The sequence below is a fragment of the Pogoniulus pusillus genome, chromosome 10, assembly GCF_015220805.1.
Source record: "Pogoniulus pusillus isolate bPogPus1 chromosome 10, bPogPus1.pri, whole genome shotgun sequence".
Classification (NCBI taxonomy): Eukaryota; Metazoa; Chordata; class Aves; order Piciformes; family Lybiidae; genus Pogoniulus; species Pogoniulus pusillus.
Genome location: NC_087273.1, coordinates 27,794,576 through 27,811,541, shown reverse-complemented (window position 1 = coordinate 27,811,541; position 16,966 = coordinate 27,794,576). Strand labels below are relative to the sequence as shown.

At 38.8% G+C, this 16,966-nt stretch overlaps 1 protein-coding gene across 1 annotated transcript in view; it reads left to right on the top strand.

Moving 5' to 3' along the window:
- The window catches only part of ELP2 (elongator acetyltransferase complex subunit 2), a 44,261-nt gene that overhangs the window by 3,863 nt on the left and 23,432 nt on the right, over positions 1 to 16,966 (top strand). The window contains exons 5-12 of the mRNA XM_064150059.1: positions 790 to 867; positions 5,547 to 5,611; positions 8,780 to 8,846; positions 9,723 to 9,857; positions 10,933 to 11,028; positions 13,675 to 13,775; positions 15,629 to 15,760; positions 16,754 to 16,903. Coding sequence (XP_064006129.1) covers positions 790 to 867; positions 5,547 to 5,611; positions 8,780 to 8,846; positions 9,723 to 9,857; positions 10,933 to 11,028; positions 13,675 to 13,775; positions 15,629 to 15,760; positions 16,754 to 16,903 — 824 coding nt within the window. The remainder of the gene's footprint in view (positions 1 to 789; positions 868 to 5,546; positions 5,612 to 8,779; positions 8,847 to 9,722; positions 9,858 to 10,932; positions 11,029 to 13,674; positions 13,776 to 15,628; positions 15,761 to 16,753; positions 16,904 to 16,966) is intronic.

Below are 16,966 nucleotides of genomic sequence, written 5' to 3'. Positions count from 1 at the left end.
GGCTGGATGAGGCACTTAGTGCCATGGTTTAGTTAATTAGAAGAGTTAGGTGATAGGTTGGACTCAATCTCAAAGATCTTTTCCAGCCTAGTTAATTCTGTGATTCTGTGAAGAAAGAGAGTGAATAATCTAAAGTATTGTGTGTTTGTTGAGTTGGACTGACAGCATCTCTGAAGTTACCTTCTTCCTTACCTGGTGTACCTGAAGAGCTCACATTGCCCTGCCTACATGACAGAAATAGGTGGGAGTTGCCAATCTTCAGTCCCATGTTCTGGAAGGCAATTCTTGTTCCCTTGTAGAACACCATAAAATCCTGTCTTTTTTCTTAAGTTTTACTGCTATGTGTTCAGCTTCTGTAGAAAGGTTTGCTATCCTGTTGGTTACTCTGATCTTGATGGTGTACCAGTTTAAGCACTTAAGATCTTTGGGGATGTTATCAGAAAGATTGGTTTCTGCTCACCTTACTCTTACAGCAAATGAATTCAGTTTTAGCTTACTGTGTAGTGAACATTGCTGCTGCAGGATTTATTTTGCAATGTTTAACACTTCTGATGTGTTAGCACAGTGAAGCTCTTTAATGCTCAGTGGAGAACAGTGTAACTCAGCTAACTTTGGATGAGTTTTTGTGGCTCCACAGAAGATAACATTGTTTAGGTTTCTGGAAAAAAGAATTTTGTAATCTCCTTTTAAAATTAAGGATTTTTTAACTCCATAATTCAGTAGGAAATGATGGTGTAACTGTAATACTAGCGATAAATGACATCAGTGCTGTCTGATTTTGTTTTCCAGCTAAATGCATTGAAATTCTGCAGTTTGGAAATGGATTTGTTATGGATGTCTGCTTATCCTTCTTGCCTGGCAGCAATGGTAAGTACAGCTGCACAGACTGAATATCAATGTAGGAAATGTAAGATCTAAGAATCCCCCAAACAGGTTTTCGTTTGACTGACTCAAGACCCATGTACCATATTTTTTTTGTTTTCTGTGGAATCAGCTTAAGCTGCTGCTTATCTCTGAACAATTTTATCATTTTTTTCTTAAGAATGAGAAAATACTAGCTGATTAAAGTGTCTTCAAAATTATACTCAGATGCATTTTTTTAGATGAATTCCTGAGACAGAGGTTAAAGGGAGTTAAAAAAGCTGTAGGTGAACAGGGTAGGATGACTCTGTTGGTTTCACAGCAGCATGACAAGAAGTGGGTGAATGTTTGTTCCTGTTATTTGGCAAAATTCCTGGAAAAGAATCCTCATGCCTGCATCAAAAATTGCAGGTTAATGAGCAATGTTTGTCACATATTCAGTCTTAAAATCTAAACCATAGAGGCTGAGTAAGGTTAACCTGACTGTCCAGTATGGTTTATATAGTCTTCTATTAACATAGATGTTCATGTTTTCTAGCCTGCCACATACACAATTTTTTTGTTGCAGATCTATAGAAGACTTTTTTTTTTTTTTAACATATCCTCAACATAGATTCATGTACTGAATGAGATTTGTGTTTGTAATTATCCTGGGAGCCTTTCTCCTAGATGGACTACTGCCCCAGGCTCCCAGAAGAAAAAATACTGAAGTTTCTTATTGTATCTGGAGTTTTCATCTGTTCACTACATGTGTTCCACACTGTGATGTGTGATTGTATGTCTCCAGAACAGTTATAGAGAAGCTTATTTTATTCTTCAGCTTGCAATAATTCTAGAGATGTGAAAGCCCTGTCAAAATGAGTTTGTTCCATTTGGAAATGCTAGCATCAATTTCCAGAGTGTGTCTGATACTAAAAGCAGCATCTGCACCATTGAAGAACTTTAAAGCTCTGTTTTTTTTCTGTAAATATAATAACAGGTGGTTGTTGAAGTTAAAAGGTTTGTGAGTAAATGAAAATCATTATCTCTAGTGTGAATTTTTGTTAGAAGTGAGGTGTCTGTGATGCGAGTTTGATGAGTAAAACATTCATAGTGCAAAGCAGGAGAGTATTTTCTTATTTATGATACTGTACAAGTAAGATTGTCATTGTAATACTCTAGGGGAGTGCATCTGTTTAATGATGAAATCATGTGGCACATAAGAACAGTGACCACTCATTTTGGAAGAACCTTAAGCGAAGATTACCATATTAATTCTTAAAACTAAGTCATTCTGATATCAGAATTGCATGGATCCTTTGAAGCTTATTTAAATGATGGGATACCAAGCATTTTGTTTTTCCATCACAATTTTCCAGAGTCCTCTAAACCCTGTGTTGCTTAAAGTTGCATGCAGAACAAGACAATGCTTTATTATAGCCTCTTCCTATCTCAATTCAAGTTAGTTATCCAAAACAACACAGTGCTCATAACCTGAAAAAGGTTATTTAAATTTTCTGAAGTGAAATTATTTTCAAATGAGAAATTATTTGTGTAGGTTTTGTACAGAGATTTATGTTTTTTTATGTCAGTTCCAATATGAATGATTTGTACTGCTAAAATTGTCAATCAGTTCAGATTTTGAACCATAAATGTATGTTTGGAAATGTTGCCCCTAGAAATGTATAAAGGGCCTTTTAATGTATTGTAGCCAGGTTCTGTGATTTCTCCCCAAACCTAGCACAGCAGTCCATGCAACTGAACTGGTTTTGCTCAGAGGAGTATGTTAATTCTGAAATCTAAATAAAGTAGCTTAAAATATATTATTAAAAAACTCTCTACTACATAAATCTGTAATGGCAATTTGGAATTTTAATGAGCTTCAGGGCTCAGTGTGTTGGCATCTCCATTAAGATTCACAAAAACTTTTCTCTTGAGGACAGTCTGCAGTTCTGAGGAATTAAATATAGATTTACTTTTCTGAGAGTCATAAACTACTCTCCTGAACTAGAAGCATTTACAGTAACCTCTAATTTCACCAAGCAAAGAATTGCAAAGCTTACATGGAAAATTGACTTATACATAATAGATGCTTTAACTTTCAAAAGACACTAAAGTTTGTGGTGCTTAGTATTTTAACTGATTGTTCTTAAAAATTAATTATTAAAAGGAGAAAGAGTTAAAAACTTTTTTGTTTTCCTTCACGTTTTTGTGAAGGAGTGAAGGAATCCAATATATGCATAAAAACATGAACAGTCATTTGCTGCTGGAGCTTTAAGCACTTTACTGGCAGCCTCTTACTTAAGGAATTTCCTTGCAGTAGTTTTCTGAGTCTTAAAGAAAAGCTTTGCATCATTGTGTTTGGTTGCTTTTTGCTTTGTAGAGTCTGCAGAAACACTGCTTCTGAAGTGCTGGTAACAGGATTTACTGTTTTACCAACCAACACTTGGATGATTGTGGTGTCATAGCTTGGCCTCTGATAAATAAGAATTGTCTTTTCAAAACTGAATTTTGCCACTGGTGGTAGAAAGAGCAGATAAACTTGAAGCTGTGCTGATCACACTGTCCTCACTGCAACTGGACCACAATTTCCACCTCAACCTTTCTATTTCTTGTGCAGGACTTGATCTCAATCAGATCCAAATTCTAATACTCTAGAGCATTCATGTGAAAAACTAAATACTAGTCTAGGTTTGCCAGTTATGTACTTCTTGGCAGAACATTTTGAGTGAAAGCTTTTACATTTGCCTGACACAGCAACTAGATCATAACTGTTTTCTTGTTTCGGTTTGTCAAAAGTTCATTCAATTGAATAAATATGTCATTACTTACACCATCACCCATAAAGTGGGTTTCTTGGGAAAGCATCATACCCTAGAAAAAAATTTCTGCCCAATTTCTGTGCAGAAGACGACTAGGATTTTCAAAACAGCTCATTACCTTCAGCCAAAAGCAGCTTTTCTGATTCCATGTAAGGCAGGGAGGAGGTGGAGGTGAAGTATGACTTAGAGATTGGAGAGAAGAAACAAGTGATGAAGGTGCTAGAATGTGGAATGTGACTTAGAAATGTCAGAGGAGGAACAGAGAGCTACGCATACATTTGGTACAGGCAGAAAGAGGAAATAAACGTTGAACATAAACATATCAATATTCAAGATGGCTTTTTGGTTCAGGTGTAAAAATGATAGAATTATCTCTTTAAAGGAATGACATTTAATTTTAAATGTAGTTGATGTTAGTGGAATGTAGTGTCTTGTTTTCTACCCATACTTGAGAAATGCAAATATCTCACTTTGATAATTTATTTCTTTGACTCATTCTTTTGCTGTTTCACTCCCTAGATGTACTAGCTTACCCTTATGACCAAAAAAGACTGGAGTAAGGGTTGACTACTTTTCATCATCATCTTCTGTGGGAGAGATATGCTGCCTAACTTTTCTTGTTTTCCTCTTAGACCAAGTTATGTCTGGTTTGATTTGATAGACATATGCTTTTTGCACACTTCCTAGACAGCTTGTAGAAGAAAACTGCTACTCAAGACTACACATATCCATGTGTACACTGAGTGGTGGTCTGTCTTCCTTTTTTAGGTCTTTATTTGTGGTGTAATAATTATGCTACTTCCATCTATACTTACTTCATGATGTTGAGGTGCTTGAATGTGCCCAGAGATGAGCAACAAGGATGGTGAGGGGCCTGCAACACAAGCCCTGTGAGGAGCAGCTGCGGGAGCTGTGGTTGTTCAGCTTGGAGAAGAGGAGGCTCAGGGGAGACCTTATTACTCTCTACAACTACCTGAAAAGAGGTTGTAGCCAGGTTGAGTTGGTCTCTTCTCCCAGGCACTCAGTGACAGAACAAGAGAACACAGTCTCAAGCTGCACCAAGGCAGGTTTAGACTGGTTGTTAGGAAGAAATTCTTCACAGAAAGATTGATTGGCATTGGAATGGGCTTCCCTGAAAGGTCACTGTCCCTAGAGGTGTTTAAGAGGAGGCTGGATGAGGCACCTAGTGCCATAGTCTAGTTAATTAGAAGAGTTAGGTGATAGGTTGGACTTCATGATCTTAGAGATCTTTTCCATCCTGGTTAATTCTGTGGTTCAACAGACTTAGGACTTGAATTGTGTTAATTCTGAGTCACTGTGTTTAGCTGCTTCCTCCTTTTTTATTTAGAGCAAATGCCTGCTGATATCAGTTAAAAAAGATGTGATTAATTAAAAATACTTAATATTTGGACTTCCTGCAGATAGGTGAGCTTGAAGGAAGCTACTCCTCAACATCTTAAGTATTTGTAGATATTCACAATGAAAGTGGTGAGAGCCTGGAATGGGTTGCCCAGGGAGGTGGTTGAGGCCTCATCCCTGGAGGTTTTTAAGACTAGGCTGGAAGAGGCTTGGGCCAACCTTGTCTAGGGTAAGGTGTCCCTGCCCATGGTAGTGGGGTTGGAACTGGATGATCTTTGTGGCTGCTTCCAACCCTGACTGATTCTGTGATCTTATTTAGATGCCAGAATTTGTGGGTTATGTGTTCTTGAAATACTAGTTTATCTCAAACAGTATTAGGTGTCTAGTTTAGAAAATATGAAGTGGTATTGTCTGTCTGTCTTATTTATTGATATTGTATTGATTTCTGTTTTTTACATAATTTTCTGTATCCTAGAATATTAGGTTTTGTAACTTGGGTAATGAATATTTTTTTTTTCTTTTCAGTACCCATACTGGCTTGTGGTGGTGATGACTGCAAAATATATTTGTTTGTACAGCACAATTGCCAGGTAATTACAGTTTTTGTCTTGTCACTCAGCTTATAATCTAATTGTTCTGCTGCTTTTATTACATTCTTTAACTACTATCTGGTACTAGATTGCCACTGCATACAGGTACCTCTGTTCAAGTAGTTCATTTTCCTAGGAAATACAGATGGTGGAAATCTGATTCAGCTCATAAAAGAGTTAATCAGAAAATAAGATGATTTTTTTCCCCTCTTTGAAAAGAGCTTGAATTTCATGTCTCACTCTGTGATGGTTGGGTGTTCCCCGCCCCCCCCACTTTAGAAATCACCCAGACTAGATTCAGACGGCTCTGGAAATATGAATGAAGCTTATATTTACAGCTTAGCACAATATACAAGCAGATATTTACAGTATATACAGTTATATACAGAAAAATACAAGGTAAAAAACATAATACAGAAACACAACTCCCCTCCCAGAAACCTGAGTCCCCAGAAGGGGCTCCCAGCTGCCCCTTTACCTTCCCCTTACCCCAGTCCTAAGGAAGAATGGAGATTTGGCCAGGGGGGTTAGAAAGCAAAGTGGATTAGTCAAAAATAGAGGTTGAGGTTAGAGAGTAAGATGCAGCTCAGCCAGCAGCCCAAGTGAGAGTGGTTATCTATGTTTTTATTTCTTGTTTCTATACATTTCAGCAAGCCTATGAGCAAAGTAGACAACACCATTGTTTTCCTTTCACAGCCTGTAATCTAGTTCTTCTCATCAGAACATTCCAGCTAGCTTCAAACTAGCACATACTCTCGTAACTCCTTTGTCACTAAACAATCACATGCTGAATCGTTCATATGGAAATACTACTTTCTGTCTATACATTTTTATAATGAAACTGGTATGATATCTATCTGTGGACTTGTATGTTTAATGCTAAGTATGCACTTTAGCTGAATACTTCTGAATGTCATCTTCTGAAAGCATACATGTTTGTCATGGAGTATTTGGAATCTGTAGTTAACAATACTTAGTTTTTCATAGTTAAGTGTTTTGGGTTTTTTTTGAGCCCTACAGAGAAATTCTGCCCTTTCTTGTTCAGAAGTTTCGTTAGACTCTAATGACAAATTGAATGACTGTTTTTTTCAGAAGAGAAGTTGGTATCTTTTGTTTCTGTCTATTGTTCACTTGAAAACCCCCTCAAACCACAAACCCTACCCCACAGTGCTCCAATGAGCCTACCGTGCAGAAATTCCCACTGAAACTAACATACTTTAGTGTCCACTTTTTTGGACCCTTAAAGAGTAAGTACTTCTTTTTGATTATTTGAGAGAGGCAAAGCTAACTCCTGGATAATTTTTGCCTGTTGATACTGCAGCATGCAGTAATGAAATTTCCCCCCCTTTTTTTTTTTCTTCTCCTGTAATTAAAATAAATACTTCAGCTTTTATCTGCTTTGTTTAGTGATTTGTGAGGCATTAAGCTGGAAAGAAAGTTTGCTTGCTTAGCTGCTTCTTGTTTTTTTCCTACATAGCCCATGAGTTTAAATCAATTTAGTAACATTCTCTGGCAATTAGCAATAGAAATGGCAGAATGCCACCCATAAGTCTCCGTGTGCTAAAGAAAGACTCTTATATTAGTGGTTGTGCAGTCAATTTTCCTCAATCAAAAGCTGGAACTTGTTTTCTTCCATGCTTCAGATTAAAAAAAATAGTATGCAGTGTGACTGCCAAAAGTGTTCAGAGATCACAACTTGTTTTGCCAGCTGTTGACCAAACTTTTAACAGCACTTTAGCCATTATCAAATGCAGTCTGTCTATAGAGGATAAAGTAAGGTAATCGGAAGAAACAAATTCCATCTTCAGTTCCATAAGCAGGTTAATGCTGCTGTCTCTTCCTGGAGGTAAGAAACTTATGAAGGACTGTGGATTTTTCTCTTCTTTTACATGTCTTTCTTTTCACACAGTTTCCCTCAATTTTAAGAAGAATTTTCACCAGCTATCCTAGTAGAATTGGACTTCAGTCTCTCTTTTAAATGAAATAAGACTTCTGGTTAGTGTGTATCTTACCTTCCAGGACAATACATTTAAAAAACTTAGTGACTGGACAGACCTGAAAGAGAAGTGGCCTCATTTTGTTCTGTGTGGATTCAAAGTACCTGTGTAGTTCCATGCATGCAACTATTAACAGAACATAAACTTCCTTGGGAAGCTTCTGATGTAACCCCCCTTTTAGCAGCTAGGAAGGAATTTTTTAATTGGGCTTTCTCAGCTCTGCAGACACCTTTTAATGGCTTCAGTAGTTCTCATTTTAGAGATATTTCAAAGAAACATTATTGTCATCCTGATATTTTTCACAAGAACTTCGTTTAGAAGAGTGATTAGAATCTAAGCTTATGCATCCCTCTTGAAACAGTAAGAGTCCTGTTAATGGTGACTCTTGAAAACCCCAAAAAGATTGTATGAACTGCAAGGTAGAATGCACACTCATAATAGGACATTCTAATGAAACATGGAGAGTGCTGTTATGCTCAGAGAGGATAAGGCATGTTCAGTGATCTGGTAAAGGCTGTGTTTTGGTAAACTCATGAATTTTACAGTTGAAATCTATCTGTTTATAAAAATTACTTTGTTTTTTGAAACTGATCAGATGCATTTCAAATCCTTTCACACAGTATCACAGTATTATTAGGATTGGAAGAGACCTCACAGATCATCAAGTCCAACCCTTTAAGACTCTCTATACAGAGATATCTCTCAACCTTACCCCAGTCCCAAGGAAGAATGGAGGTTTGGCCAGGGGGTTAGGAAGCAAAGTGGATTAATCAGAGAGACAGCAGAGAGACTGAAGAGAAATGCAGCTCAGCCAGTTCCCCCAAAAGAAGTGCCTTATCTATGTTTGGATTCTTGTTCTTATATCTCTCAGCAAGCCTATGAGTGAAGTAGACATAATTCTGTTTTCCTTTTCACAGCCTGTAATCTAGTTCTTCTCACCAAAACATTCTAGCTAGCTTCAAACTAGCACACACATTTATCCAAATGTGGCAAGACCAAAAAGGCCTTCTTAGAGTCTATCAGTAAATCGCAATACTTAGTAGCAGCTTATTTTTCCAGTGTCAAACAATAGAACCTGCAAACATTAAAATACTTGAAAAGCCAGTCAATTGCTAATATGTACATGGGAATCAAGTGCATTTCTATGACATAACAAGAAACTTTTACTCAGTTTCAGAAAACCTTAATACTCCCTGGCCATGAAGATTGGATAAGAGGCGTTGAATGGGCAGTCTGTGGTCAGTATAAAAGATGAATAGAGCAGAATCCTGGTTTAATGATAGTACTACTGTTTTGTTTTGCCATCTGAAGGTTTTGATGCATAGAGGACCTGATCTCTTGTGGTTGTGATTTTTTTGTTTCTTTGGGGGGGGTGGCATTGTGTGTTGTGAGTTTTTTTGAGATGGTAGTACAAATATTTGAAATCAAGACAGAACTTCATGTCCTGTTAAAACACTTAAGAATTGTTGAACCTATACTACAGTTATATTTCAGCTAAAAACAATTGTGGCCACAGCTGAGTTGATACAGAACACTCATGTCTTGAGTTTACATCCTTCATTTTGTCTTACTTGCTTCAAATATCTTTAGGTGACTGCTAGATAAACACAACTGGGGGTTTAGCAAGTTGTTCTTTTCAATACGCAAATGCATGTAGCTGAGTGAGCATGAATTGGCTCCATTTTCAAAGGGAGGAAGTTAGAGGGGAAATTCTTTTTTTTAATAAAAAATAGGAGATTAAAGGAAGAATCTGTTCAGATGTTAACTGATCAAGTAGGTCTTGCAATAGGAAAAGTAGAGAGAACTAGAGTATGCTACATCATGATAAAAGGAGGAAAGGAGTTTTTAATGAGTGTTGAGGCTGTCAGAATGTACAGATCTAAGAAGAAGAAGAATGTCCGTAGTCAATGTGTTCTAAACTAGTGGAGAGCTTGAAATGGGAGGTTAAATTGATGTTGAAATAAAACAGCAGTTTATGGCACTGTGTACAATAGTAAAAATTAGGATAATGCTGTAGTACGTATTTGGAGTGATGATAGGTTAGTCATGGCAGTGGTTGCAATGAAAACATGATTCTAACTGTATTATCTAATTAACTGTTTGAAACCTAATAGGTGAAGACCTGTTCTTAGCAAGCTGTGCTCAGGATTGTTTGATAAGAATTTGGAAAGTGTGTACAAAATCAAAGCAACTTGCAGAAACTGAAGACAACTCTATAAGACTCAAAGAGAACGTTTTTACTGTCAAAGGTAGGTCACAGCTTAAACAAAACTTGCACAACTTCTCCCTTGTGAATCTGCTTGTGATTTCAGGGTGCCTAACAAGACAGTGACCATCTAATTTGTTTCTTATACCAGCTTGTGCTATTTTTATTCAGCTGCAAGAAAAAGTAGAGTTACTGTTTTAAAGCCATGACTATGTAAAGTTAACAATATGCTACAAAAAGTGATAAAGCAGTGAGAGAGCTTAAAGTGTATTGTTACACCTGTTCCAAACACCGTGCATAGTCACAAGATGTGTTTTTTCTGTGGGAGGTAAGCCGTTGTGCAGTTCTACAGCTTAATAACATACTTTTAATTTTCTTTGAGATTTGATGCATTAAGCGGTGCTACTATTACTTAAACCTCAAAAAAATACTGGAGATAAGTTTGCAAAGGCTTACTTTTAGGTTATCACAGTATCACCAAGGTTGGAAGAGACCTCATAGATCATCAGGTCCAACCCTTTACCACAGAGCTCAAGGCTAGACCACGGCACCAAGTGCCACGTCCAATCCTGCCTTGAACAGCTCCAGGGACGGCGACTCCACCACCTCCCTGGGCAGCCCATTCCAGTGTCCAATGACTCTCTCAGTGAAGAACTTTCTCCTCACCTCAAGCCTAAATTTCCCCTGGCGCAGCCTGAGGCTGTGTCCTCTCGTTCTGGTGCTGGCCACCTGAGAGAAGAGAGCTTGTGCTACTTGCTGTAAATCCTGATTAATCTTTTTCAAGTATCTTAATGCACGTATTTACAGTCACTTGAAAATGTAAGTGTGCTTAAGTTAAGAGTGTGAGTAGAGCTCATGCCATGGAATTTATTTCAGAATTGCTTGAGAGTTCTCCAAGAATTCTGTGATACCACTCTGAGACAGCAGGCTGACCTCTTAGTGTCAGTCTGGTACTCAGGGCTTGCAGCAAAATCGGGTTTTCAAGAAGCTACTCATGTTTAACAGGCTATTGAGATGTTGGTAGATGATGAAAGATGATGGTTTTTTCACTGAAGATACTAGAAATGACCTGGTCTTGGCTTTTAGAAAGAAATGTACTTTTCTCTGATTTGTGGTAGATGCTGATACAACGTATGCAGTTACTCTGGAGTCTGTGTTGGCTGGTCATGAAAACTGGGTGTATGCAGTCCACTGGCAACCTTCATTTTGCAAAGGTAAAAAACGATACCAAACACTTAGCAGTCAGGTTCCTGGTTGTATACATAGAGCCAGCCATGTCTTTGCACGTTCAGTTGTCAGTGTGCACTGTGAAAATGTTTTCATTTGGCAAATGATGTTTTATGAGTAGATAGATGTTCTGGCTGAATGTTCAGCACAACTTAGGGCACAGGCTCTGCCTTTCATTGTCTGTTGCATGATGTGCTCTCTTGCTCATTTTGTTTAATGGATGAAATAAAGTAACTAAGCTGTACTGGCATTAATGTAATAGATGTGCTGGTTGTGGAATAAAAATTAACTTGATCAGTGCAAATTTATAGCTGTAATATTTTACCTTGGCTCATACTTTTGAAATGTCTGTTCTTTGGAAGGTCAGCATTCACTCAGGAGCTCTCCTTACTTTTTCGTGGACTGAAAAGGAACAAATAGCAGCATTCAGGAGATTAATCTTCAGTCATCCGTACATTAATATAACATGCCAGGGATTCCTTGAGTATCAGTTTTCTCTAGCTAGCATTGTAGCTCTAAGGCATTAATGCAGACTGTCACTGGAAAAAAGTTACTTACAGTTTAATTTTGCATCTTGCCCTAGTCTTTTATCTTTTAAAATCCTTTAATTCTGACAGCCTCGGTTGTGATTTTCTGGTGTGCGTCTGCGTGAAATGCAATGGAAAGACATTCTTGATATGGCATGGTTGCATCATGAGAATGTCCTTGTTGATTTGTCTTGGCAAAAGTGACTTTTTTTTTTCTGAGATGCTTGAATTCCTGATGGCAAGTGACTTGAGCAGCAGCATAAAGCACAGCTTTTTTTTCCAGTGTATATACGACACTTGAACACTAGTGTGCAGCTAGAATGGCCAAATACATGTAGTGAAAGGTACAGGCCTGGCTTTAGAAATATTGCTTTAGTTATCTGTTGTTTTGTTTGGATTTCTTTTGTTGTTTGTTTTTTGACTTTTTTTTTTTATTTTAAACATCACTAAAAGGTTTTCCCTGTTAAAGCGAGGTTTAGATGGAGTACAGGCCTGCAACTCTTACTCTGGAAACTGAAAAACTCCGTTAGGTTTATTTGTTGTGCTGCTGCATGCGTGCAGCAGCTTGCATTCTGTGGCCTGCCTACTCTTGGGTTCCCCGAAGTAGATTTTCTTCCTTAGTTAGAGGCAAGCTGATCTTAGAGAGACATTGTCAATGCAGAAGGTAATATCACAGTATCATCAGGGTTGGAAGAGACCTCACAGATCATCAAGTCCAACCCTTTACCACAGAGCTCAAGGACAGACCATGGCACCAAGTGCCACGTCCAACCTTGCCTTAAACAGCCCCAGGGATGGCGACTCCACCACCTCCCCAGGCAGCCCATTCCAGTATCCAATGACTCTCTCAGTGAAGAACTTTCTCCTCACCTCGAGCCTAAATTTCCCCTGGCGCAGCCTGAGGCTGTGTCCTCTCGTTCTGGTGCTGACTACCTGAGAGAAGAGAGCAACCTCCTCCTGGCAACAACCATCCCTCAGGTAGTTGTAGACAGCAATAAGGTCTCCCCTGAGCCTCCTCTTCTCCAGGCTAAACAATCCCAGCTCCCTCAGCCTCTCCTCATAGGGCTGTGCTCAAGGCCTCTCACCAGCCTCATCACCCTTCTCTGGACACGCTCAAGCATCTCAATGTCCCTCCTAAACTGGGGGGCCCAGAACTGAACACAGTACTCAAGGTGTGGTCTAAGCAGTGCAGAGTACAGGGGCAGAATGACCTCCCTGCTCCTGCTGACCACACCATTCCTGATGCAGGCCAGGATGCCACTGGCTCTCTTGGCCACCTGGGCACACTGCTGGCTCATGTTCAGGCGGGTATCAATCAGCCCTGGCGTGACATGAGGTCATGCCTTAAAGAGATGCCCACCAATATCTCTATTCTCAAAAGTTTCCTCATCAGTGCTACAGGTTTCTGAACTGGATAATGAACCAATTTCCTCTTCTGCTTTCTGTCTGGACGGTTTCCTGGATGTGTTTAAAAGTTGTTTGGATGTGGTACCTGATGATATGTTTTATGGGTGAACTCTGTAGAGATGTTGGTTGGAGTGATGATCCTGGAGGTCTTTTCCAACTGGAAGGTTCCTGTGATTCTAACTGGTTTCACTGCATTTTGGAGAGCCATTCTTATTGCTGTATGTATTACAAGATGCTAGAGTCTGTTGAACGCTATAGTGAGTCCAATGCTTCATTTGGGAAAAAAACCCAGTGAATACTGTCATAGAGATTATTTTGTTTTAACCTGGAAATTTCTCTTTAAAAATATCTAAAGGAATAGAACTGAGAAGTGCTGTGCAGTTTTTGTGAAGCTCTATGATTTTCTTATAATTGACATTTTCAATGTCAATTTGGAGTGAATAAATAGTAAAATATGGTTGTTCTCATGCATATGTTTTACATTGCCTTTGAGAGATGACAGCTGAGAAATACACCACTTCCTAATGAATGCCTAGGAAGAATCCAGAGCCTGTTAAATCAGGCATTGAAGTACTGCACTACGTCACTCTGACGCAGAATGCTTTTCTTAGCATGTTTAGATTTCAGTATGACCAAATTCCTTTCTAAAAAAGTATTCTTCTCATAGGTTGCGGGGTAATAATTTTCCTTGTACTGTAGGTGGCAGCATGCAACAGCCTATGAGGATATTGTCTGCATCAATGGACAAAACTGTGATCATCTGGGAGCCTGATAAGGAATCTGGAGTCTGGCTAGAGCAGGCAAGTGTCAGTCTCACGCTATGTATTGTACTCAAGTTGAGTTTCCAGCATCATGTGTCTGCTGGATGGAACAAAAACTATTAAATGCTGGGAGAGAAGGACAAGAGCATTCTTGCAAAATGACTCATTTTGATGCTGTGTTGCAAGTGAAACTATATTTTTCAAACATGTGATACAGTATATTTTTTTATTGCTTGCTATTAGGGTGCTTCTAAGGGGAGTTTGTGCTCAGCTAGTGTTCATAGTAGAGCAAACCAGGTGCTATAAAGTAACACACACTGTGTGCCTCTGCTAAGAGGATGAAACCGTCCTGAATTACTTGTAGTTAATCCTTGTGGGAATGTGTACCTAAACAGTTACTACAGAGCAGCTGGCACATAATTCCTGAGCCTGGTCTTGCTGAACAATAATTTGTTCCTGGGCTGTGTCATTAGGCTTTTCTTCCATTTGAACTGGATGTTCATATTTCACTATAGTATTTTGAACCTTGTTCTGAAGGGGATTATCCTAAATAGACAAGTAGTAAAGCCAGATTTATCCAGTGCTTTGGTAGATGTCTTTTGTTTTCAGATGATGTGCCTTTCCAAATGGCAATAGTTCAGCTAAAGTTATTTGTGTTGGATTATGCCAGTCATTGTTTATGGTCTTTCCTGTCACTAGGAAAGTTCTGATCCTCTCTTGGAAGAGAAAACCAGAAATGCAGTTAATAGATTTAATTTTCCTTGTTCTATTCAAAAGTTCTTGTGCCTTTCTACTACAAGTAGAAATTAGTTTGTAGCAGAACAATCACATAGAGTTACCGTTTGTTGTCCACAGATGTCATGTTCGGTTGTAGCTAAATCTTCAAGCTTCTCAAAATGGGTTGTGCAGTAAAACTTGCTGCAGGTTGTTACTCTTGCTCTGTGCATTCCATTTGTATTGCCTAGTCCTCAGATGTGAAGCTTGCTGTTTAGATCAAACTTTTTGCATTGAGAGAAGGAAACCTGAGCTGGAGGAAGGGTGCAAGGGAAACATCCGATTTTTCTCTCTTCAGTTTGGGTATGGTGAACAAGATTATTCTCCTGCTCAGAGGTGAGACTATAATTCTGCCTCTAGCATGGCAGAATCATTTCCATGATCAAAGTCACTTCCATGTCAGAAGTATTTTTTGAAATGAGATCAAAGATAAAGGAAATACCAATCTTCTCTGCCATAGAATGAAGTATAGATTCATTTCATTGTGATTGTAAAACCAGCTGTGTAATAGGAGAGGGATTGTTACAGGTTCAGTTTGAAAGGAATTGTGGTTTTATCTCTGAGTTGTACTTGAAAATGTAACTTTAATAACCTTCTAATGTAATTACAAACTTGGAGGAGCACTAGAGCAATTAACAAACATGTATGCACCATCACAAGGCACAAACCAGGCTAAAATATGAATCAAGTAGTAGAGCCTTGTGGAGAAAAGGGAAGTGGAAATAGCATAGTGCATCTTGGAAATTAAGAAAAAAAAATCATGAGCTGCTGTTCCTTTGGAATATTTTTCTCTGTTGTGCAACAAAGCAACTTTTGTATCCACCAAACTGGACTGAAATGTACAAAGATTGTTTTCTCATGTCACCTAGCATAGTTATTTTTCCTGTGTGAGTGTGCAAGATTATATCCCAAGATATTTCTGAAAGGAGGCTTCATTAAAGTGCCATGCAGCTGTAATTCCCATGTTGTTTTATGCTCAATTTTGCAGTTAAAATAGTATTTAAAATATATTTCTGTGTGGAGTGTGAGCTGTTGCCTACAGGTAAATTTTCATCTCATGAGATTGTATGAATAGAAAGTAATTTTCATGGCTATTTCACTTCTGATCATTTATTCAGGTGCGGGTAGGTGAAGTGGGTGGCAATACCCTTGGATTTTTTGATGGCCAGTTTAGTCCAGATGGTTCAATGATCATTGCTCATGCTTTTCATGGAGCCCTACATCTTTGGAAACAGGCTGCAGTGAATAAGGTATGTTGCTTTTTCGGTAGTAACAGTGCTTAAAAGAATTACACTTACCAACAGAATTAACCAGGTTAGAAAAGACCTCTAAGATGACATCGAGTCTAACTTGTCACCTGATCCTTCTAATTAACTAAACCATGGCACTAAGTGCCTCATCCAGCCTCCTCTTAGATACCTCCAGGGATGGTGGCTCCACCACCTCCCTGGACAGTCCATTCCAATGCCAATCACTCTAACTTGATGACTTTCTAACTCCCTGACACAATTGGAGACTGTGTTCTCTTATTTTATGACTGGATGCCTGGAAGAAGAGACCAACCCCATCTGACTACAGCCTCCTTTCAGCTAGTTGTAGAGAGCAATAAGGTCTCCTCTGAGCCTCCTCTTTTCCAGGCTGAACACCCCCAGCTCCTTCAGCTGCTCCTCGTAGGGCTGTGCTCCAGCCCCCTCACCAGCCTTGTTGCCCTTCTCTGGACATGTTCAAGCACCTCAACATCTTAAGCTGAGGGCCCCAGAGCTGGAGACAGTCACTTGTGGTAAATTCTATTGTTAATGAAAAGTGTAATAGTAAAAACCAATGAAATAGTCCTTCTCTGAGTGTTGGAGTCTTGCTCCTTCGTAGAAGGGACATTGCAATCTCCCAGGCTCTAAAACCTGTTGCTTCCCATGGAGACCATGAAATCAGTGGAACAGACTGAACTCCTTTCAGATTATGCTTCCTTTGGAAGTGGCAGCTGAACCAAATCCACAAGTTTCATTTGCATTGGAGCAGTAGATCAATATTTGTATCTCTTTGGCCACTCTGAGTTATAATAATTTGCTGTTTTCAAATGTTTTATTTGGTTGGGTTTTGGTGGTTTTTTTTGTTGTGTGTGTAGTTTGGTTTGGTTTTGGGGTTTTGTACTTTCTTATAAGGATGTTGATACTTATCTTTTGGTTGGAATATGCCATTCAGTCATTTGAAAACTTCATATTTCTTTGCTGTTTAATTTTTGATAGAAAGAGTGGACTCCAGAAGTGGTGATTTCAGGACATTTTAACAGTGTAGAAGATGTGAAGTGGGACCCAGAAGGAGAGTTTGTTATCAGTGTTGGTTCTGATCAAACAACTAGACTCTTTGCTCCGTGGAAGAGAAAACAAGAGACAGAGGTATGATCTTCAGAAATTTTGTGAGTGTGGTAAAGACAGTTTACCTGTCCTGACTTAAGTCAC